Below are 24243 nucleotides of genomic sequence, written 5' to 3'. Positions count from 1 at the left end.
GCCGGAGGGGAGGGATAAGAGCGAGACACGCCAGAGGGGAGAGCGAGACCCAGGGGAGGATAAGAGCGAGACACGCCAGAGGGGAGGGATAAGAGCGAGACACGCCAGAGGGGAGGGATAAGAGCGAGACACGCCAGAGGGGAGGGATAAGAGCGAGACACGCCAGAGGGGAGGGATAAGAGCGAGACACGCCAGAGGGGAGGGATAAGAGCGAGACACGCCAGAGGGGAGGGATAAGAGCGAGACACGCCAGAGGGGAGGGATAAGAGCGAGACACGCCAGAGGGGAGGGATAAGAGCGAGACACGCCAGAGGGGAGGGATAAGAGCGAGACACGCCAGAGGGGAGGATAAGAGCGAGACACGCCAGAGGGGAGGGATAAGAGCGAGACACGCCAGAGGGGAGGGATAAGAGCGAGACACGCCAGAGGGGAGGGATAAGAGCGAGACACGCCAGAGGGGAGGGATAAGAGCGAGACACGCCAGAGGGGAGGGATAAGAGCGAGACACGCCAGAGGGGAGGGATAAGAGCGAGACACGCCAGAGGGGAGGGATAAGAGCGAGACACGCCAGAGGGGAGGGATAAGAGCGAGACACGCCAGAGGGGAGGGATAAGAGCGAGACACGCCAGAGGGGAGGGATAAGAGCGAGACACGCCAGAGGGGAGGGATAAGAGCGAGACACGCCAGAGGGGAGGGATAAGAGCGAGACACGCCAGAGGGGAGGGATAAGAGCGAGACACGCCAGAGGGGAGGGATAAGAGCGAGACACGCCAGAGGGGAGGGATAAGAGCGAGACACGCCAGAGGGGAGGGATAAGAGCGAGACACGCCAGAGGGGAGGGATAAGAGCGAGACACGCCAGAGGGGAGGGATAAGAGCGAGACACGCAGAGGGGAGGGATAAGAGCGAGACACGCCAGAGGGGAGGGATAAGAGCGAGACACGCCAGAGGGGAGGGATAAGAGCGAGACACGCCAGAGGGGAGGGATAAGAGCGAGACACGCCAGAGGGGAGGGATAAGAGCGAGACACGCCAGAGGGGAGGGATAAGAGCGAGACACGCCAGAGGGGAGGGATAAGAGCGAGACACGCCAGAGGGGAGGGATAAGAGCGAGACACGCCAGAGGGGAGGGATAAGAGCGAGACACGCCAGAGGGGAGGGATAAGAGCGAGACACGCCAGAGGGGAGGGATAAGAGCGAGACACGCCAGAGGGGAGGGATAAGAGCGAGACACGCCAGAGGGGAGGGATAAGAGCGAGACACGCCAGAGGGGAGGGATAAGAGCGAGACACGCCAGAGGGGAGGGATAAGAGCGAGACACGCCAGAGGGGAGGGATAAGAGCGAGACACGCCAGAGGGATAAGAGCGAGACACGCCAGAGGGGAGGGATAAGAGCGAGACACGCCAGAGGGGAGGGATAAGAGCGAGACACGCCAGAGGGGAGGGATAAGAGCGAGACACGCCAGAGGGGAGGGATAAGAGCGAGACACGCCAGAGGGGAGGGATAAGAGCGAGACACGCCAGAGGGGAGGGATAAGAGCGAGACACGCCAGAGGGGAGGGATAAGAGCGAGACACGCCAGAGGGGAGGGATAAGAGCGAGACACGCCAGAGGGGAGGGATAAGAGCGAGACACGCCAGAGGGGAGGGATAAGAGCGAGACACGCCAGAGGGGAGGGATAAGAGCGAGACACGCCAGAGGGGAGGGATAAGAGCGAGACACGCCAGAGGGGAGGGATAAGAGCGAGACACGCCAGAGGGGAGGGATAAGAGCGAGACACGCCAGAGGGGAGGGATAAGAGCGAGACACGCCAGAGGGGAGGGATAAGAGCGAGACACGCCAGAGGGGAGGGATAAGAGCGAGACACGCCAGAGGGGAGGGATAAGAGCGAGACACGCCAGAGGGGAGGGATAAGAGCGAGACACGCCAGAGGGGAGGGATAAGAGCGAGACACGCCAGAGGGGAGGGATAAGAGCGAGACACGCCAGAGGGGAGGGATAAGAGCGAGACACGCCAGAGGGGAGGGATAAGAGCGAGACACGCCAGAGGGGAGGGATAAGAGCGAGACACGCCAGAGGGGAGGGATAAGAGCGAGACACGCCAGAGGGGAGGGATAAGAGCGAGACACGCCAGAGGGGAGGGATAAGAGCGAGACACGCCAGAGGGGAGGGATAAGAGCGAGGCACGCCAGAGGGGAGGGATAAGAGCGAGGCACGCCAGAGGGAGGGATAAGAGCGAGCACGCCAGAGGGGAGGGATAAGAGCGAGGCACGCCAGAGGGGAGGGATAAGAGCGAGGCACGCCAGAGGGGAGGGATAAGAGCGAGGCACGCCAGAGGGGAGGGATAAGAGCGAGGCACGCCAGAGGGGAGGGATAAGAGCGAGGCACGCCAGAGGGGAGGGATAAGAGCGAGGCACGCCAGAGGGGAGGGATAAGAGCGAGGCACGCCAGAGGGGAGGGATAAGAGCGAGGCACGCCAGAGGGGAGGGATAAGAGCGAGACACGCCAGAGGGGAGGGATAAGAGCGAGACACGCCAGAGGGGAGGGATAAGAGCGAGACACGCCAGAGGGGAGGGATAAGAGCGAGACACGCCAGAGGGGAGGGATAAGAGCGAGACACGCCAGAGGGGAGGGATAAGAGCGAGACACGCCAGAGGGGAGGGATAAGAGCGAGACACGCCAGAGGGGAGGGATAAGAGCGAGACACGCCAGAGGGGAGGGATAAGAGCGAGACACGCCAGAGGGGAGGGATAAGAGCGAGACACGCCAGAGGGGAGGGATAAGAGCGAGACACGCCAGAGGGGAGGGATAAGAGCGAGACACGCCAGAGGGGAGGGATAAGAGCGAGACACGCCAGAGGGGAGGGATAAGAGCGAGACACGCCAGAGGGGAGGGATAAGAGCGAGACACGCCAGAGGGGAGGGATAAGAGCGAGACACGCCAGAGGGGAGGGATAAGAGCGAGACACGCCAGAGGGGAGGGATAAGAGCGAGACACGCCAGAGGGGAGGGATAAGAGCGAGACACGCCAGAGGGGAGGGATAAGAGCGAGACACGCCAGAGGGGAGGGATAAGAGCGAGACACGCCAGAGGGGAGGGATAAGAGCGAGACACGCCAGAGGGGAGGGATAAGAGCGAGACACGCCAGAGGGGAGGGATAAGAGCGAGACACGCCAGAGGGGAGGGATAAGAGCGAGACACGCCAGAGGGGAGGGATAAGAGCGAGACACGCCAGAGGGGAGGGATAAGAGCGAGACACGCCAGAGGGGAGGGATAAGAGCGAGACACGCCAGAGGGGAGGGATAAGAGCGAGACACGCCAGAGGGGAGGGATAAGAGCGAGACACGCCAGAGGGGAGGGATAAGAGCGAGACACGCCAGAGGGGAGGGATAAGAGCGAGACACGCCAGAGGGGAGGGATAAGAGCGAGACACGCCAGAGGGGAGGGATAAGAGCGAGACACGCCAGAGGGGAGGGATAAGAGCGAGACACGCCAGAGGGGAGGGATAAGAGCCGAGGCACGCCAGAGGGGAGGGATAAGAGCGAGGCACGCCAGAGGGGAGGGATAAGAGCGAGGCACGCCAGAGGGGAGGGATAAGAGCGAGGCACGCCAGAGGGGAGGGATAAGAGCGAGGCACGCCAGAGGGGAGGGATAAGAGCGAGGCACGCCAGAGGGGAGGGATAAGAGCGAGGCACGCCAGAGGGGAGGGATAAGAGCGAGGCACGCCAGAGGGGAGGGATAAGAGCGAGGCACGCCAGAGGGGAGGGATAAGAGCGAGGCACGCCAGAGGGGAGGGATAAGAGCGAGGCACGCCAGAGGGGAGGGATAAGAGCGAGGCACGCCAGAGGGGAGGGATAAGAGCGAGCACGCCAGAGGGGAGGGATAAGAGCGAGACACGCCAGAGGGGAGGGATAAGAGCGAGACACGCCAGAGGGGAGGGATAAGAGCGAGACACGCCAGAGGGGAGGATAAGAGCGAGACACGCCAGAGGGGAGGGATAAGAGCGAGACACGCCAGAGGGGAGGGATAAGAGCGAGACACGCCAGAGGGGAGGGATAAGAGCGAGACACGCCAGAGGGGAGGGATAAGAGCGAGACACGCCAGAGGGGAGGGATAAGAGCGAGACACGCCAGAGGGGAGGGATAAGAGCGAGACACGCCAGAGGGGAGGGATAAGAGCGAGACACGCCAGAGGGGAGGGATAAGAGCGAGACACGCCAGAGGGGAGGGATAAGAGCGAGACACGCCAGAGGGAGGGATAAGAGCGAGACACGCCAGAGGGGAGGGATAAGAGCGAGACACGCCAGAGGGGAGGGATAAGAGCGAGACACGCCAGAGGGGAGGGATAAGAGCGAGACACGCCAGAGGGGAGGGATAAGAGCGAGACACGCCAGAGGGGAGGGATAAGAGCGAGACACGCCAGAGGGGAGGGATAAGAGCGAGACACGCCAGAGGGGAGGGATAAGAGCGAGACACGCCAGAGGGGAGGGATAAGAGCGAGACACGCCAGAGGGGAGGGATAAGCAGCGAGACACGCCAGAGGGGAGGGATAACAGCGAGACACGCCAGAGGGGAGGGATAACAGCGAGACACGCCAGAGGGGAGGGATAACAGCGAGACACGCCAGAGGGGAGGGATAACAGCGAGACACGCCAGAGGGGAGGGATAACAGCGAGACACGCCAGAGGGGAGGGATAACAGCGAGACACGCCAGAGGGGAGGGATAACAGCGAGACACGCCAGAGGGGAGGGATAACAGCGAGACACGCCAGAGGGGAGGGATAACAGCGAGACACGCCAGAGGGGAGGGATAACAGCGAGACACGCCAGAGGGGAGGGATAACAGCGAGACACGCCAGAGGGGAGGGATAACAGCGAGACACGCCAGAGGGGAGGGATAACAGCGAGACACGCCAGAGGGGAGGGATAACAGCGAGACACGCCAGAGGGGAGGGATAACAGCGAGACACGCCAGAGGGGAGGGATAACAGCGAGACACGCCAGAGGGGAGGGATAACAGCGAGACACGCCAGAGGGGAGGGATAACAGCGAGACACGCCAGAGGGGAGGGATAACAGCGAGACACGCCAGAGGGGAGGGATAACAGCGAGACACGCCAGAGGGGAGGGATAACAGCGAGACACGCCAGAGGGGAGGGATAACAGCGAGACACGCCAGAGGGGAGGGATAACAGCGAGACACGCCAGAGGGGAGGGACAACAGCGAGACACGCCAGAGGGGAGGGACAACAGCGAGACACGCCAGAGGGGAGGGACAACAGCGAGACACGCCAGAGGGAGGGACAACAGCGAGACACGCCAGAGGGGAGGGACAACAGCGAGACACGCCAGAGGGGAGGGACAACAGCGAGACACGCCAGAGGGGAGGGACAACAGCGAGACACGCCAGAGGGGAGGGACAACAGCGAGACACGCCAGAGGGGAGGGACAACAGCGAGACACGCCAGAGGGGAGGGACAACAGCGAGACACGCCAGAGGGGAGGGACAACAGCGAGACACGCCAGAGGGGAGGACAACAGCGAGACACGCCAGAGGGGAGGGACAACAGCGAGACACGCCAGAGGGGAGGGACAACAGCGAGACACGCCAGAGGGGAGGGACAACAGCGAGACATGCCAGAGGGGAGGGACAACAGCGAGACACGCCAGAGGGGAGGGATAATAGCGAGACACGTCAGAGGGGAGGGATAATAGCGAGACACGCCAGAGGGGAGGGATAATAGCGAGACACGCCAGAGGGGAGGGATAATAGCGAGACACGCTAGAGGGGAGGGATAATAGCGAGACACGCCAGAGGGGAGTGGTGCACCCAGCAGTGAGGGGACAGATTTAAGTGGTGCACACAGTAGTGAGGTTTAGGGAACAAATGATAGTGATGCACACAGTAGAGAGGGGACAGATTACAGTAGAGTACACATTACTAATGGGACAGATGAAAGAGATGCACACTAAAAAAAGGAGATTGTAGTGGTGCACGCAGTGGTGAGGGGACAGATTATAGTGGTGCACACAGTAGTGAGGGGACAGATTATAGTGGTGCACACAGTAGTGAGGGGACAGATTATAGTGGTGCACACAGTAGTGAGGGGACAGATTATAGTGGTGCACACAGTAGTGAGGGGACAGATTATAGTGGTGCACACAGTAGTGAGGGGACAGATTATAGTGGTGCACACAGTAGTGAGGGGACAGATTATAGTGGTGCACACAGTAGTGAGGGGACAGATTATAGTGGTGCACACAGTAGTGAGGGGACAGATTATAGTGGTGCACACAGTAGTGAGGGGACAGATTATAGTGGTGCACACAGTAGTGAGGGGACAGATTATAGTGGTGCACACAGTAGTGAGGGGACAGATTATAGTGGTGCACACAGTAGTGAGGGGACAGATTATAGTGGTGCACACAGTAGTGAGGGGACAGATTATAGTGGTGCACACAGTAGTGAGGGGACAGATTATAGTGGTGCACACAGTAGTGAGGGGACAGATTATAGTGGTGCACACAGTAGTGAGGGGACAGATTATAGTGGTGCACACAGTAGTGAGGGGACAGATTATAGTGGTGCACACAGTAGTGAGGGGACAGATTATAGTGGTGCACACAGTAGTGAGGGGACAGATTATAGTGGTGCACACAGTAGTGAGGGGACAGATTATAGTGGTGCACACAGTAGTGAGGGGACAGATTATAGTGGTGCACACAGTAGTGAGGGGACAGATTATAGTGGTGCACACAGTAGTGAGGGGACAGATTATAGTGGTGCACACAGTAGTGAGGGGACAGATTATAGTGGTGCACACAGTAGTGAGGGGACAGATTATAGTGGTGCACACAGTAGTGAGGGGACAGATTATAGTGGTGCACACAGTAGTGAGGGGACAGATTATAGTGGTGCACACAGTAGTGAGGGGACAGATTATAGTGGTGCACACAGTAGTGAGGGGACAGATTATAGTGGTGCACACAGTAGTGAGGGGACAGATTATAGTGGTGCACACAGTAGTGAGGGGACAGATTATAGTGGTGCACACAGTAGTGAGGGGACAGATTATAGTGGTGCACACAGTAGTGAGGGGATAGATTATAGTGGTGCACACAGTAGTGAGGGGATAGATTATAGTGGTGCACACAGTAGTGAGGGGATAGATTATAGTGGTGCACACAGTAGTGAGGGGACAGATTATAGTGATGCACACAGTAGTGAGGGATAAATTATAGTGGTACACACAGTAGTGAGGGGACAGATTATAGTGATGCACACAGTAGTGAGGGGATAGATTATAGTGGTGCACACAGTAGTGAGGGGACAGATTATAGTGGTGCACACAGTAGTGAGGGGACAGATTATAGTGATGCACACAGTAGTAAGGGGATAAATTATAGTGGTACACACAGTAGTGAGGGGATAGATTATGGTGATGCACACAGTAGTGAGGGGATAGATTATAGTGATGCACACAGTAGTGAGGGGATAGATTATAGTAGTACACACAGTAGTGAGGGGATAAATTATAGTGATGCACACAGTAGTGAGGGGACAGATTATAGTGATGCACACAGTGGTGAGGGGACAGATTATAGTGATGCACACAGTGGTGAGGGGTGAAGGGAGCACTCACGTCCCCGCCTCAGGCCTCCTCCTCTCCGCTCTCTTCCTCTCGCCGGGCGCCCCACAATCTTTTCAAGTCTCCTGCCATGTTGGGTGTAGACTTCCCAGCATGCAGCGCGACCGTGTACCGTGTGTGAGGGGGACGGGGCGTGTCTGGAGGACTGACGTCATAAGAGCGGCGGAAGAGAGTCGAGGCGTTCTATCCGTTCAGAATCTATGATAAGTGTCGTGTAGGGGCGTGGCTTGTTGGACCGTTACCCGCCATCTTACTGGAGGCAGCCGATAAGGTAAGAAGAAAACATGTGAAAACAACGTTATCCTGTGTGTCCGGAGAGATGTGGAGGACACTAATGTTTGTGACACCGGGGAGATGAGGGGACACTAATGTCTGTGACACCGGGGAGATGAGAGGAAACTAATCTTTGTGACACCGGGGGAGATGTGGGGACACTAATGTCTGTGACACCGGGGAGATGAGAGGAAACTAATGTATGTAACACCGGGGAGATGAGAGGAAACTAATGTCTGTGACACCGGGGGAGATGTGGGGACACTAATGTCTGTGACACCGGGGAGATGAGAGGAAACTAATGTCTGTGACACCGGGGAGATGAGAGGAAACTAATGTCTGTGACACCGGGGAGATGAGAGGAAACTAATGTCTGTGACACCGGGGAGATGAGAGGAAACTAATCTTTGTGACACCGGGGGAGATGAGAGGAAACTAATGTCTGTGACACCGGGGAGATGAGAGGAAACTAATGTCTGTGACACCGGGGGAGATGTGGGGACACTAATGTCTGTGACACCGGGGAGATGAGAGGAAACTAATGTCTGTGACACCGGGGAGATGAGAGGAAACTAATGTCTGTGACACCGGGGGAGATGTGGGGGACACTAATGTCTGTGACACCGGGGAGATGAGAGGAAACTAATCTTTGTGACACCGGGGGAGATGAGAGGAAACTAATGTCTGTGACACCGGGGAGATGAGGGGTCACTAGTGTCTGTGACACCGGGGAGATGAGGGGTCACTAGTGTCTGTGACACCGGGGGAGATGTGGGGACACTAATGTCTGCGACACCGGGGGAGATGAGAAGAAACTAATGTCTGTGACACCGGGGGAGATGTGGGGACACTAATGTCTGTGACACCGGGGGAGATGAGAGGAAATTAATGTCTGTGACACCGGGGGAGATGAGAGGAAATTAATGTCTGTGACACCAGGGGGGATGAGAGGAAACTAATGTCTGTGACACCGGGGAGATGAGAAGAAACTAATGTCTGTGACACCGGGGAGATGAGGGGACACTAATGTCTGTGACACCGGGGAGATGAGGGGACACTAATGTCTGTGACACCGGGGAGATGAGAGGAAACTAATGTCTGTGACACCGGGGGAGATGTGGGGACACTAATGTCTGTGACACCGGGGAGATGAGAAGAAACTAATGTCTGTGACACCGGGGAGATGAGAGGAAACTAATGTCTGTGACACCGGGGAGATGTGGGGACACTAATGTCTGTGACACCGGGGGAGATGTGGGGACACTAATGTCTGTGACACCGGGGAGATGAGAGGAAACTAATGTCTGTGACACCGGGGATATGTGGGGACACTAATGTCTGTGACACCGGGGAGATGTGGGGACACTAATGTCTGTGACACCGGGGGAGATGTGGGGACACTAATGTCTGTGACACCGGGGAGATGAGAGGACACTGATAACTGTAACACTGGGTTAGATAAGAGAACACAAATAGGCTCCTGTAGATTTTTGGTGACACATAGGGGGCGGTATATACACAGTATTGTGTAGATCTCGGGGTGACACACAGGGGGCGGTATATACACAGTATTGTCTCCTGTAGATCTCTGGTGACACACAGGGGGCGGTATATGCACAGTATTGTCTCCTGTAGATCTCTGGTGACACACAGGGGGCGGTATATACACCGTATTGTCTCCTGTAGATCTCTGGTGACACACAGGGGCCGGTATATACACAGTATTGTCTCCTGTAGATCTCGGGGTGACACACAGGGGGCGGTATATACACAGTATTGTCTCCTGTAGATCTCGGGGTGACACACAGGGGGCGGTATATACACAGTATTGTGTAGATCTCGGGGTGACACACAGGGGGCTGTATATACACAGTATTGTCTCCTGTAGATCTCGGGGTGACACATAGGGGGCGGTATATACACAGTATTGTCTCCTGTAGATCTCGGGGTGACACACAGGGGGCGGTATATACACAGTATTGTCTCCTGTAGATCTCTGGTGACACACAGGGGGCGGTATATACACAGTATTGTCTCCTGTAGATCTCTGGTGACACATAGGGGGCGGTATATACACAGTATTGTCTCCTGTAGATCTCTGGTGACACACAGGGGGCGGTATATACACAGTATTGTCTCCTGTAGATCTCTGGTGACACACAGGGGGCGGTATATACACAGTATTGTCTCCTGTAGATCTCTGGTGACACACAGGGGGCAGTATATACACAGTATTGTCTCCTGTAGATCTCTGGTGACACACAGGGGGCGGTATATACACAGTATTGTGTAGATCTCGGGGTGACACACAGGGGGCAGTATATACACAGTATTGTCTCCTGTAGATCTCTGGTGACACACAGGGGGCGGTATATACACAGTATTGTCTCCTGTAGATCTCGGGGTGACACACAGGGGGCGGTATATACACAGTATTGTCTCCTGTAGATCTCTGGTGACACACAGGGGGCAGTATATACACAGTATTGTCTCCTGTAGATCTCGGGGTGACACACAGGGGGCGGTATATACACAGTATTGTCTCCTGTAGATCTCTGGTGACACACAGGGGGCGGTATATACACAGTATTGTCTCCTGTAGATCTCTGGTGACACACAGGGGGCGGTATATACACAGTATTGTCTCCTGTAGATCTCTGGTGACACACAGGGGGCAGTATATACACAGTATTGTCTCCTGTAGATCTCTGGTGACACACAGGGGGCGGTATATACACAGTATTGTCTCCTGTAGATCTCGGGGTGACACACAGGGGGCGGTATATACACAGTATTGTCTCCTGTAGATCTCTGGTGACACACAGGGGCGGTATATACACAGTATTGTGTAGATCTCGGGGTGACACACAGGGGGCAGTATATACACAGTATTGTCTCCTGTAGATCTCTGGTGACACACAGGGGGCGGTATATACACAGTATTGTCTCCTGTAGATCTCTGGTGACACACAGGGGGCGGTATATACACAGTATTGTCTCCTATAGATCTCTGGTGACACACAGGGGGCAGTATATACACAGTATTGTCTCCTGTAGATCTCTGGTGACACACAGGGGGCGGTATATACACAGTATTGTCTCCTGTAGATCTCTGGTGACACACAGGGGGCGGTATATACACAGTATTGTCTCCTGTAGATCTCGGGGTGACACACAGGGGGCAGTATATACACAGTATTGTCTCCTGTAGATCTCGGGGTGACACACAGGGGGCAGTATATACACAGTATTGTCTCCTGTAGATCTCGGGGTGACACACATAGGGGCGGTATATACACAGTATTGTCTCCTGTAGATCTCTGGTGACACACAGGGGGCGGTATATACACAGTATTGTCTCCTGTAGATCTCTGGTGACACATAGGGGGCGGTATATACACAGTATTGTCTCCTGTAGATCTCTGGTGACACACAGGGGGCGGTATATACACAGTATTGTCTCCTGTAGATCTCGGGGTGACACACAGGGGGCGGTATATACACAGTATTGTCTCCTGTAGATCTCTGGTGACACACAGGGGGCGGTATATACACAGTATTGTGTAGATCTCGGGTGACACACAGGGGCAGTATATACACAGTATTGTCTCCTGTAGATCTCTGGTGACACACAGGGGGCGGTATATACACAGTATTGTCTCCTGTAGATCTCGGGGTGACACACAGGGGGCAGTATATACACAGTATTGTCTCCTGTAGATCTCGGGGTGACACACAGGGGGCGGTATATACACAGTATTGTCTCCTGTAGATCTCTGGTGACACACAGGGGCGGTATATACACAGTATTGTCTCCTGTAGATCTCTGGTGACACACAGGGGGCGGTATATACACAGTATTGTCTCCTGTAGATCTCTGGTGACACACAGGGGGCGGTATATACACAGTATTGTGTAGATCTCTGGTGACACACAGGGGGCGGTATATACACAGTATTGTCTCCTGTAGATCTCGGGGTGACACACAGGGGGCGGTATATACACAGTATTGTCTCCTGTAGATCTCTGGTGACACATAGGGGGCGGTATATACACAGTATTGTCTCCTGTAGATCTCGGGGTGACACACAGGGGGCAGTATATACACAGTATTGTCTCCTGTAGATCTCTGGTGACACACAGGGGGCGGTATATACACAGTATTGTCTCCTGTAGATCTCTGGTGACACACAGGGGGCGGTATATACACAGTATTGTCTCCTGTAGATCTCTGGTGACACATAGGGGGCGGTATATACACAGTATTGTCTCCTGTAGATCTCGGGGTGACACACAGGGGGCGGTATATACACAGTATTGTCTCCTGTAGATCTCTGGTGACACACAGGGGGCGGTATATACACAGTATTGTGTAGATCTCGGGGTGACACACAGGGGGCAGTATATACACAGTATTGTCTCCTGTAGATCTCTGGTGACACACAGGGGGCGGTATATACACAGTATTGTCTCCTGTAGATCTCTGGTGACACACAGGGGGCAGTATATACACATTATTGTCTCCTGTAGATCTCGGGGTGACACACAGGGGGCGGTATATACACAGTATTGTCTCCTGTAGATCTCGGGGTGACACACAGGGGGCGGTATATACACAGTATTGTGTAGATCTCGGGGTGACACACAGGGGGCGGTATATACACAGTATTGTCTCCTGTAGATCTCGGGGTGACACACAGGGGGCAGTATATACACAGTATTGTCTCCTGTAGATCTCGGGGTGACACACAGGGGGCGGTATATACACAGTATTGTCTCCTGTAGATCTCGGGGTGACACACAGGGGGGCGGTATATACACAGTATTGTCTCCTGTAGATCTCGGGGTGACACACAGGGGGCGGTATATACACAGTATTGTGTAGATCTCGGGGTGACACACAGGGGGCGGTATATACACAGTATTGTCTCCTGTAGATCTCTGGTGACACACAGGGGGCGGTATATACACAGTATTGTCTCCTGTAGATCTCGGGGTGACACACAGGGGGCAGTATATACACAGTATTGTGTAGATCTCGGGTGACACACAGGGGGCGGTATATACACAGTATTGTCTCCTGTAGATCTCTGGTGACACACAGGGGGCAGTATATACACAGTATTGTCTCCTGTAGATCTCGGGGTGACACACAGGGGGCGGCATATACACAGTATTGTCTCCTGTAGATCTCTGGTGACACACAGGGGGCGGTATATACACAGTATTGTCTCCTGTAGATCTCGGGGTGACACACAGGGGGCAGTATATACACAGTATTGTCTCCTGTAGATCTCGGGGTGACACACAGGGGGCAGTATATACACAGTATTGTCTCCTGTAGATCTCGGGTGACACACAGGGGGCGGTATATACACAGTATTGTCTCCTGTAGATCTCTGGTGACACACAGGGGGCGGTATATACACAGTATTGTCTCCTGTAGATCTCGGGGTGACACACAGGGGGCGGTATATACACAGTATTGTCTCCTGTAGATCTCTGGTGACACACAGGGGGCGGTATATACACAGTATTGTCTCCTGTAGATCTCTGGTGACACACAGGGGGCAGTATATACACAGTATTGTCTCCTGTAGATCTCTGGTGACACACAGGGGGCGGTATATACACAGTATTGTCTCCTGTAGATCTCTGGTGACACACAGGGGGCGGTATATACACAGTATTGTCTCCTGTAGATCTCTGGTGACACACAGGGGGCGGTATATACACAGTATTGTCTCCTGTAGATCTCTGGTGACACACAGGGGGCGGTATATACACAGTATTGTGTAGATCTCTGGTGACACACAGGGGGCGGTATATACACAGTATTGTGTAGGTCTCGGGGTGACACACAGGGGGCGGTATATACACAGTATTGTGTAGATCTCGGGTGACACATAGGGGGCGGTATATACACAGTATTGTCTCCTGTAGATCTCTGGTGACACACAGGGGGCAGTATATACACAGTATTGTCTCCTGTAGATCTCTGGTGACACACAGGGGGCGGTATATACACAGTATTGTCTCCTGTAGATCTCGGGGTGACACACAGGGGGCGGTATATACACAGTATTGTCTCCTGTAGATCTCTGGTGACACACAGGGGGCGGTATATACACAGTATTGTGTAGATCTCGGGGTGACACACAGGGGGCAGTATATACACAGTATTGTCTCCTGTAGATCTCTGGTGACACACAGGGGGCGGTATATACACCGTATTGTCTCCTGTAGATCTCGGGGTGACACACAGGGGGCGGTATATACACAGTATTGTCTCCTGTAGATCTCTGGTGACACACAGGGGGCGGTATATACACAGTATTGTCTCCTGTAGATCTCGGGGTGACACACAGGGGGCAGTATATACACAGTATTGTCTCCTGTAGATCTCTGGTGACACACAGGGGGCGGTATATACACAGTATTGTCTCCTGTAGATCTCTGGTGACACACAGGGGGCGGTATATACACAGTATTGTCTCCTGTAGATCTCTGGTGACACACAGGGGGCAGTATATACACAGTATTGTCTCCTGTAGATCTCTGGTGACACACAGGGGGCGGTATATACACAGTATTGTCTCCTGTAGATCTCTGGTGACACACAGGGGGCGGTATATACACAGTATTGTCTCCTGTAGATCTCGGGGTGACACACAGGGGGCAGTATATACACAGTATTGTCTCCTGTAGATCTCGGGGTGACACACATAGGGGCGGTATATACACAGTATTGTCTCCTGTAGATCTCTGGTGACACACAGGGGGCGGTATATACACAGTATTGTCTCCTGTAGATCTCGGGGTGACACACAGGGGGCAGTATATACACAGTATTGTCTCCTGTAGATCTCTGGTGACACACAGGGGGCGGTATATACACAGTATTGTCTCCTGTAGATCTCTGGTGACACACAGGGGGCGGTATATACACAGTATTGTCTCCTGTAGATCTCTGGTGACACACAGGGGGCAGGTATATACACAGTATTGTCTCCTGTAGATCTCTGGTGACACACAGGGGGCGGTATATACACAGTATTGTCTCCTGTAGATCTCTGGTGACACACAGGGGGCGGTATATACACAGTATTGTCTCCTGTAGATCTCGGGGTGACACACAGGGGGCAGGTATATACACAGTATTGTCTCCTGTAGATCTCGGGGTGACACACATAGGGGCGGTATATACACAGTATTGTCTCCTGTAGATCTCTGGTGACACACAGGGGGCGGTATATACACAGTATTGTCTCCTGTAGATCTCGGGGTGACACACAGGGGGCAGTATATACACAGTATTGTCTCCTGTAGATCTCGGGGTGACACACATAGGGGCGGTATATACACAGTATTGTCTCCTGTAGATCTCTGGTGACACACAGGGGGCGGTATATACACAGTATTGTCTCCTGTAGATCTCTGGTGACACACAGGGGGCGGTATATACACAGTATTGTCTCCTGTAGATCTCTGGTGACACACAGGGGGCGGTATATACACAGTATTGTCTCCTGTAGATCTCTGGTGACACACAGGGGGCGGTATATACACAGTATTGTGTAGATCTCTGGTGACACACAGGGGGCGGTATATACACAGTATTGTCTCCTGTAGATCTCGGGGTGACACACAGGGGGCGGTATATACACAGTATTGTCTCCTGTAGATCTCTGGTGACACACAGGGGGCGGTATTTACACTGTATTGTCTCCTGTAGATCTCGGGGTGACACACAGGGGGCAGTATATACACAGTATTGTCTCCTGTAGATCTATGGTGACACACAGGGGGCGGTATATACACAGTATTGTCTCCTGTAGATCTCTGGTGACACACAGGGGGCGGTATATACACAGTATTGTCTCCTGTAGATCTCTGGTGACACACAGGGGGCGGTATATACACAGTATTGTCTCCTGTAGATCTCTGGTGACACACAGGGGGCGGTATATACACAGTATTGTGTAGATCTCTGGTGACACACAGGGGGCGGTATATACACAGTATTGTGTAGATCTCGGGGTGACACACAGGGGGCGGTATATACACAGTATTGTCTCCTGTAGATCTCTGGTGACACATAGGGGGCGGTATATACACAGTATTGTCTCCTGTAGATCTCGGGTGACACACAGGGGGCAGGTATATACACAGTATTGTCTCCTGTAGATCTCTGGTGACACACAGGGGGCGGTATATACACAGTATTGTCTCCTGTAGATCTCGGGTGACACACAGGGGGCGGTATATACACAGTATTGTCTCCTGTAGATCTCTGGTGACACACAGGGGGCAGGTATATACACAGTATTGTCTCCTGTAGATCTCGGGGTGACACACAGGGGGCGGTATATACACAGTATTGTCTCCTGTAGATCTCGGGGTGACACACAGGGGGCGGTATATACACAGTATTGTCTCTGTAGATCTCTGGTGACACACAGGGGGCGGTATATACACAGTATTGTCTCCTGTAGATCTCGGGGTGACACACAGGGGGCAGTATATACACAGTATTGTCTCCTGTAGATCTCGGGGTGACACACAGGGGGCGGTATATACACAGTATTGTCTCCTGTAGATCTCGGGGTGACACACAGGGGGCGGTATATACACAGTATTGTCTCCTGTAGATCTCGGGGTGACACACAGGGGGCGGTATATACACAGTATTGTGTAGATCTCGGGGTGACACACAGGGGGCGGTATATACACAGTATTGTCTCCTGTAGATCTCTGGTGACACACAGGGGGCGGTATATACACAGTATTGTCTCCTGTAGATCTCGGGGTGACACACAGGGGGCAGTATATACACAGTATTGTCGTAGATCTCGGGTGACACACAGGGGGCGGTATATACACAGTATTGTCTCCTGTAGATCTCTGGTGACACACAGGGGGCGGTATATACACAGTATTGTCTCCTGTAGATCTCGGGGTGACACACAGGGGGCAGTATATACACAGTATTGTTGTAGATCTCGGGGTGACACACAGGGGGCGGTATATACACAGTATTGTCTCCTGTAGATCTCTGGTGACACACAGGGGGCAGTATATACACAGTATTGTCTCCTGTAGATCTCGGGGTGACACACAGGGGGCGGTATATACACAGTATTGTCTCCTGTAGATCTCTGGTGACACACAGGGGGCGGTATATACACAGTATTGTCTCCTGTAGATCTCGGGGTGACACACAGGGGGCAGTATATACACAGTATTGTCTCCTGTAGATCTCGGGGTGACACACAGGGGGCAGTATATACACAGTATTGTCTCCTGTAGATCTCGGGTGACACACAGGGGGCGGTATATACACAGTATTGTCTCCTGTAGATCTCTGGTGACACACAGGGGGCGGTATATACACAGTATTGTCTCCTGTAGATCTCGGGGTGACACACAGGGGGCGGTATATACACAGTATTGTCTCCTGTAGATCTCTGGTGACACACAGGGGGCGGTATATACACAGTATTGTCTCCTGTAGATCTCTGGTGACACACAGGGGGCGGTATATACACAGTATTGTCTCCTGTAGATCTCGGGGTGACACACAGGGGGCGGTATATACACAGTATTGTCTCCTGTAGATCTCTGGTGACACACAGGGGGCGGTATATACACAGTATTGTCTCCTGTAGATCTCTGGTGACACACAGGGGGCGGTATATACACAGTATTGTCTCCTGTAGATCTCTGGTGACACACAGGGGGCGGTATATACACAGTATTGTCTCCTGTAGATCTCTGGTGACACACAGGGGGCGGTATATACACAGTATTGTGTAGATCTCGGGTGACACACAGGGGGCAGTATATACACAGTATTGTCTCCTGTAGATCTCTGGTGACACACAGGGGGCGGTATATACACAGTATTGTCTCCTGTAGATCTCGGGGTGACACACAGGGGGCGGTATATACACAGTATTGTCTCCTGTAGATCTCTGGTGACACACAGGGGGCAGTATATACACAGTATTGTCTCCTGTAGATCTCTGGTGACACACAGGGGGCGGTATATACACAGTATTGTCTCCTGTAGATCTCTGGTGACACACAGGGGGCGGTATATACACAGTATTGTCTCCTGTAGATCTCGGGGTGACACATAGGGGGCGGTATATACACTGTATTGTCTCCTGTAGATCTCTGGTGACACACAGGGGGCGGTATTATACACAGTATTGTCTCCTGTAGATCTCGGGGTGACACACAGGGGGCGGTATATACACAGTATTGTCTCCTGTAGATCTCTGGTGACACACAGGGGGCGGTATATACACAGTATTGTCTCCTGTAGATCTCGGGGTGACACACAGGGGGCGGTATATACACAGTATTGTCTCCTGTAGATCTCTGGTGACACACAGGGGGCGGTATATACACAGTATTGTGTAGATCTCGGGGTGACACACAGGGGGCAGTATATACACAGTATTGTCTCCTGTAGATCTCTGGTGACACACAGGGGGCGGTATATACACAGTATTGTCTCCTGTAGATCTCTGGTGACACACAGGGGGCGGTATATACACAGTATTGTCTCCTGTAGATCTCTGGTGACACACAGGGGGCAGTATATACACAGTATTGTCTCCTGTAGATCTCTGGTGACACACAGGGGGCGGTATATACACAGTATTGTCTCCTGTAGATCTCTGGTGACACACAGGGGGCGGTATATACACAGTATTGTCTCCTGTAGATCTCGGGGTGACACACATAGGGGCGGTATATACACAGTATTGTCTCCTGTAGATCTCTGGTGACACACAGGGGGCAGTATATACACAGTATTGTCTCCTGTAGATCTTTGGTGACACACAGGGGGCGGTATATACACAGTATTGTCTCTGGTAGATCTCTGGTGACACACAGGGGGCGGTATATACACAGTATTGTCTCCTGTAGATCTCTGGTGACACACAGGGGGCGGTATATACACAGTATTGTCTCCTGTAGATCTTTGGTGACACACAGGGGGCGGTATATACACAGTATTGTCTCTGGTAGATCTCTGGTGACACACAGGGGGCGGTATATACACAGTATTGTCTCCTGTAGATCTCTGGTGACACACAGGGGGCGGTATATACACAGTATTGTGTAGATCTCGGGGTGACACACAGGGGGCGGTATATACACAGTATTGTCTCCTGTAGATCTCTGGTGACACACAGGGGGCGGTATATACACAGTATTGTCTCCTGTAGATCTCTGGTGACACACAGGGGGCGGTATATACACAGTATTGTCTCCTGTAGATCTCGGGGTGACACACAGGGGGCGGTATATACACAGTATTGTCTCCTGTAGATCTCTGGTGACACACAGGGGGCAGTATATACACAGTATTGTCTCCTGTAGATCTCTGGTGACACACAGGGGGCGGTATATACACCGTATTGTCTCCTGTAGATCTCGGGGTGACACACAGGGGGGCGGTATATACACAGTATTGTCTCCTGTAGATCTCTGGTGACACACAGGGGGCGGTATATACACAGTATTGTCTCCTGTAGATCTCTGGTGACACACAGGGGGCGGTATATACACAGTATTGTCTCCTGTAGATCTCTGGTGACACACAGGGGGCAGTATATACACAGTATTGTCTCCTGTAGATCTCTGGTGACACACAGGGGGCAGTATATACACAGTATTGTCTCCTGTAGATCTCGGGGTGACACACAGGGGGCGGTATATACACAGTATTGTCTCCTGTAGATCTCTGGTGACACACAGGGGGCGGTATATACACAGTATTGTCTCCTGTAGATCTCTGGTGACACACAGGGGGCGGTATATACACCGTATTGTCTCCTGTAGATCTCGGGGTGACACACAGGGGGCGGTATATACACAGTATTGTCTCCTGTAGATCTCTGGTGACACACAGGGGGCAGTATATACACAGTATTGTCTCCTGTAGATCTCTGGTGACACACAGGGGGCGGTATATACACAGTATTGTCTCCTGTAGATTTCGGGGTGACACACAGGGGGCGGTATATACACCGTATTGTCTCCTGTAGATCTCGGGGTGACACACAGGGGGCGGTATATACACAGTATTGTCTCCTGTAGATCTCTGGTGACACACAGGGGGCGGTATATACACAGTATTGTCTCCTGTAGATCTCTGGTGACACATAGGGGGCGGTATATACACAGTATTGTCTCCTGTAGATCTCTGGTGACACATAGGGGGCGGTATATACACAGTATTGTGTAGATCTCGGGGTGACACATAGGGGGCGGTATATACACAGTATTGTCTCTTCTCTCCTCAGATCATGTCCACTCTGTTCCCATCGTTGTTCCCACAAGTCACGGAGTCTTTATGGTTTAACCTGGACCGACCGTGTGTGGATGAGAACGAACTCCAGCAGCAGGAGCAGCAGCACCAGGCCTGGGTGAGTGCGACTTACTGCACCCCCCTCTCTCTTCCTGCTTGCTGCAACCCCCTCTCTTTCTCTCCCTGCTTGCTGCACACCCCTCTCTTTCTCTTCCTGCTTGCTGCACCCCCCTCTCTCTCTTCCTGCTTGCTGCACCCCCCTCTCTCTCTTCCTGCTTGCTGCACCCCCCTCTCTCTCTTCCTGCTTGCTGCACCCCCTCTCTCTCTTCCTGCTTGCTGCACCCCCCTCTCTCTCTTCCTGCTTTCTGCACCCCCCTCTCTCTCTTCCTGCTTGCTGCACCCCCCTCTCTCTCTTCCTGCTTGCTGCACCCCCTCTCTCTCTTCCTGCTTGCTGCACCCCCCTCTCTCTCTTCCTGCTTGCTGCACACCCCTCTCTCTCTCTTCCTGCTTGCTGCACACCCCTCTCTCTCTCTTCCTGCTTGCTGCACACCCCTCTCTCTCTTCCTGCTTGCTGCACACACCCCTCTCTCTCTTCCTGCTTGCTGCACACCCCTCTCTCTCTTCCTGCTTGCTGCACACCCCTCTCTCTCTCTTCCTGCTTACTGCACACCCCTCTCTCTCTCTTCCTGCTTGCTGCACACCCCTCTCTCTCTCTTCCTGCTTGCTGCACACCCCTCTCTCTCTCTTCCTGCTTGCTGCACACCCCTCTCTCTCTTCCTGCTTGCTGCACACCCCTCTCTCTCTTCCTGCTTGCTGCACACCCCTCTCTCTCTTCCTGCTTGCTGCACACCCCTCTCTCTCTCCCTGCTTGCTGCACCCCCCTCTCTCTCTTCCTGCTTGCTGCACCCCCCTCTCTCTCTTCCTGCTTGCTGCACCTCTCTCTCTCTCTCTTCCTGCTTGCTGCACACCCCTCTCTCTCTGCTTGCTGCACACCCCTCTCTCTCTCTCTGCTTGCTGCACACCCCTCTCTCTCTCTCTGCTTGCTGCACACCCCTCTCTCTCTCTATTGCTGCACACCCCTCTCTCTCTGCTTGCTGCACACCCCTCTCTCTCTCTATTCCTGCACACCACCCTCTCTTCTTGCTGCACACCCCTCTCTCTCTGCTTGCTGCACACCCCTCTCTCTCTCTATTCCTGCACACCACCCTCTCTGCTTGCTGCACACCCCTCTCTCTCTCCCTGCTTGCTGCACACCTCTCTCTCTCTTCCTGCTTGCTGCACACCCCTCTCTCTCTTCCTGCACACCACCCTCTCCCTCTCTCTCTATTGCTGCACACCCCTCTCTCTCTCTGCTTGCTGCACACCCCTCTCTCTCTCTCTCTCTCTCTGCTGCGCATCTCTCTCTCTCTCTCTCTCTCTCTCTCTCTCTGCCAGCTGCACATCTCTCTCTCTCTCTCTCTCTCTCTCTCTCTCTCTGCTTGCTGCACACCTCTCTCTCTCTCTCTTCCTGCTTGCTGCACACCCCTCTCTCTCTCTGCTTGCTGCACACCTCTCTCTCTCTCTCTCTCTCTGCTTGCTGCACACCCCTCTCTCTCTCGCTCTCTCTGCTTGCTGCACACCTCGCTCTCTGCTTGCTGCACACCTCTCTCTCTCTCTCTCTCTCTGCTTGCTGCACACCCCCCTCTCTCTCTGCTTGCTGCACACCCCCCCCTCTCTCTCTCTCTCCCTGCTTGCTGCACACCCCTCTCTCTCTTCCTGCTTGCTGCACACCCCCCTCTCTCTCTTCCTGCTTGCTGCACACCCCTCTCTCTCTCTGCTTGCTGCACACCCCTCTCTCTCTCTCCCCCCCTCTCCTTGCTGCACCCCTCTCTCTCTCTCCCCCCTCTCCTTGCTGCACCCCTCTCTCTCTCCCCCCCCTCTCCTTGCTGCACACCCCTCTCTCTCCCTGTTTGCTGCACACCCCTCTCTCTATTCCTGCACACCCCTCTCCCCCTCTCCTTGCTGCACACCCCTCTCTCTCCCTGTTTGCTGCACACCCCTCTCTCTATTCCTGCACACCCCTCTCCCCCTCTCCTTGCTGCACACCCCTCTCTCTCCCTCTCCTTGCTGCACACCCCTCTCTCTCCCTCTCTGCTTGCTGCACACCCCTCTCTCTCTCTCCCCCCCTCTCCTTGCTGCACCCCTCTCTCTCTCCCCCCTCTCCTTGCTGCACCCCTCTCTCTCTCCCCCCCCTCTCCTTGCTGCACACCCCTCTCTCTCCCTGTTTGCTGCACACCCCTCTCTCTATTCCTGCACACCCTTCTCCCCCTCTCCTTGCTGCACACCCCTCTCTCTATTCCTGCACACCCCTCTCCCCCTCTCCTTGCTGCACACCCCTCTCTCTCCCTCTCCTTGCTGCACACCCCTCTCTCTCCCTCTCTGCTTGCTGCACACCCCTCTCTCAGGGTTACCCCATATATTCTAATGTGAGATCTTCTCCCCAGCTCCAGAGCATTGCAGAGAAAGACAACAACCTAGTGCCCATAGGGAAGCCCGCCTCCGAGGTAAGAGAGTAGTCTTATGTTATAATAGACCAGGGAAGGGGATAGCCTCACATCACATCAGCCGTTCCCAACCTGCGGCTCTACAGCTGGTGCAGAACTACAACTCCCATCATTCCCTGACCTTCCTGATGGAAACCCTACATCTCCCACAATGTTCTGCAGTAGGGGGTCCTCTACAGGGTCGGCCACTTTGGATAATCCAGTACTGTGCAGAGTGAGGGTCTTTCACGGAATAAAGACTATGCTATTAAGGGGCGTCCATTAGTGTACAGCCAGCAGAATTGTGAATGCAGCTCTGGATGTGAGGAGTGTATGAGGGGCGGCTGCAGAAACGGTTCACTTATCGATCAGCACCATGTAATTCCAGAAGTGATAGTAATAGCGCCCCCTTCTGTCTCACCAGCCTTATGACGAGGAGGAAGAGGAGGACGATGAGGATGATGAGGACAGTGAGGAAGACTCTGAGGACGACGAGGACATGCAGGACATGGACGAGATGAACGACTACAACGAGTCTCCGGATGACGGCGAGATCGAGGTGAGTGGACGGGGCGGCGCTGTGACATCATTGCCGCGCGCTGTCGGTCAGTGACTAATGTCTCTACCTCATCCTCAGGCCGACATGGAGGGAGCGGAACAGGACCAGGACCAGTGGATGATCTGAGGCTCCTGCATGGAGATCTGTACAGCCCTGGGGGATAACATGGACCCGACACAGATCACTTACCTGTCCCTATAGGGGAGACTACACTACGGCGCACACGAGGCTCCGCAATGCAGAACCTCAGAGACTCGGGCCACATTACGTTTCTGGTCCACGTTCCATCTGTACGTTTAATGCAGAAACATGAGCTGGATCCGCGTGTACCGATGGAGCCCAGGACCGCACCCAAAATATGGGGGAGCCCTCCAGTATTTGTATTTCGGGGTGACATTAGTGATCGCTGTTATGTGATGATATTTATTGATTTTACAATAAACTTGCATTTCGTTTTTTTTTCTTTTTATTTTACATACTCGCCCCCCGCGTCCTGTTTATTGGATGATTCGTATGAATATTTATTATGGTCATCACCAGTTTCTAGGCTCAGGTGATAGTTTTAAGCCTCTAGGTCAGTGTTTCCCAACCTGGGTGCCTATCTAGCCGTTGCAAAACTACAACTCCCAGCATGCCCGGACAGCCGAAGGCTGTCCGGGCATGCTGGGAGTTGTAGTTTTGCAACAGCTGGAGGCACCCTGGTACGGAAATACTACTCTGGGTATAAACAGTGAGTGTTTTTATTCACTGTCTGCAAGCAGAGAGCTTAAAGGGGTTATCCAGGAAAAAATTTTTTTATATATATCTCAACTGGCTCCAGAAAGTTAAACAGATTTGTAAATTACTTCTATTAAAAAATCTTAATCCTTTCAGTACTTATGAGCTTCTGAAGTTAAGGTTGTTCTTGTCTGTCTAAAT

General features: G+C 53.6%; 2 protein-coding genes across 8 annotated transcripts in view; one reads left to right on the top strand and one right to left on the bottom strand.

The window, feature by feature from the left end:
• Positions 1 to 7790, bottom strand: part of CCM2 (CCM2 scaffold protein) — a 65517-nt gene extending 57727 nt beyond the window's left edge. For 4 of the 5 annotated variants that reach the window (XR_008843757.1, XR_008843758.1, XM_056518787.1 and 1 more), the window contains exon 1: positions 7638 to 7790. The gene's annotated coding sequence lies outside the window, so the exon portion shown is untranslated. The remainder of the gene's footprint in view (positions 1 to 7637) is intronic. The other variant, XM_056518786.1, reaches the window with a different exon arrangement.
• Positions 7791 to 23883, top strand: ANAPC15 (anaphase promoting complex subunit 15). 3 transcript variants are annotated; one of them, XM_056518788.1, is made up of 5 exons: positions 7791 to 7914; positions 20240 to 20362; positions 22728 to 22787; positions 23191 to 23325; positions 23404 to 23880. In XM_056518788.1, the coding sequence occupies exons 2-5, from the start codon at positions 20243 to 20245 to the stop codon at positions 23449 to 23451; spliced, it is 363 nt and encodes a 120-aa protein (XP_056374763.1). In that variant the 5' UTR covers positions 7791 to 7914; positions 20240 to 20242; the 3' UTR covers positions 23452 to 23880. The 3 variants fall into 3 exon arrangements, with proteins under 3 accessions (XP_056374763.1, XP_056374764.1, XP_056374766.1); XM_056518789.1 differs by lacking the exon at positions 7791 to 7914 and adding an exon at positions 7927 to 7979 and having other exon boundaries at positions 23404 to 23882; XM_056518791.1 differs by lacking the exon at positions 7791 to 7914 and adding an exon at positions 9103 to 9218 and having other exon boundaries at positions 23404 to 23883.
• Positions 23884 to 24243: the final 360 nt, after the last annotated feature.

Source organism: Hyla sarda, chromosome 5 (assembly GCF_029499605.1).
Source record: "Hyla sarda isolate aHylSar1 chromosome 5, aHylSar1.hap1, whole genome shotgun sequence".
Taxonomy (NCBI): Eukaryota; Metazoa; Chordata; class Amphibia; order Anura; family Hylidae; genus Hyla; species Hyla sarda.
Note: the sequence above shows the minus strand (reverse complement) of the source record. Positions and strands in the feature narration are given on the sequence as shown.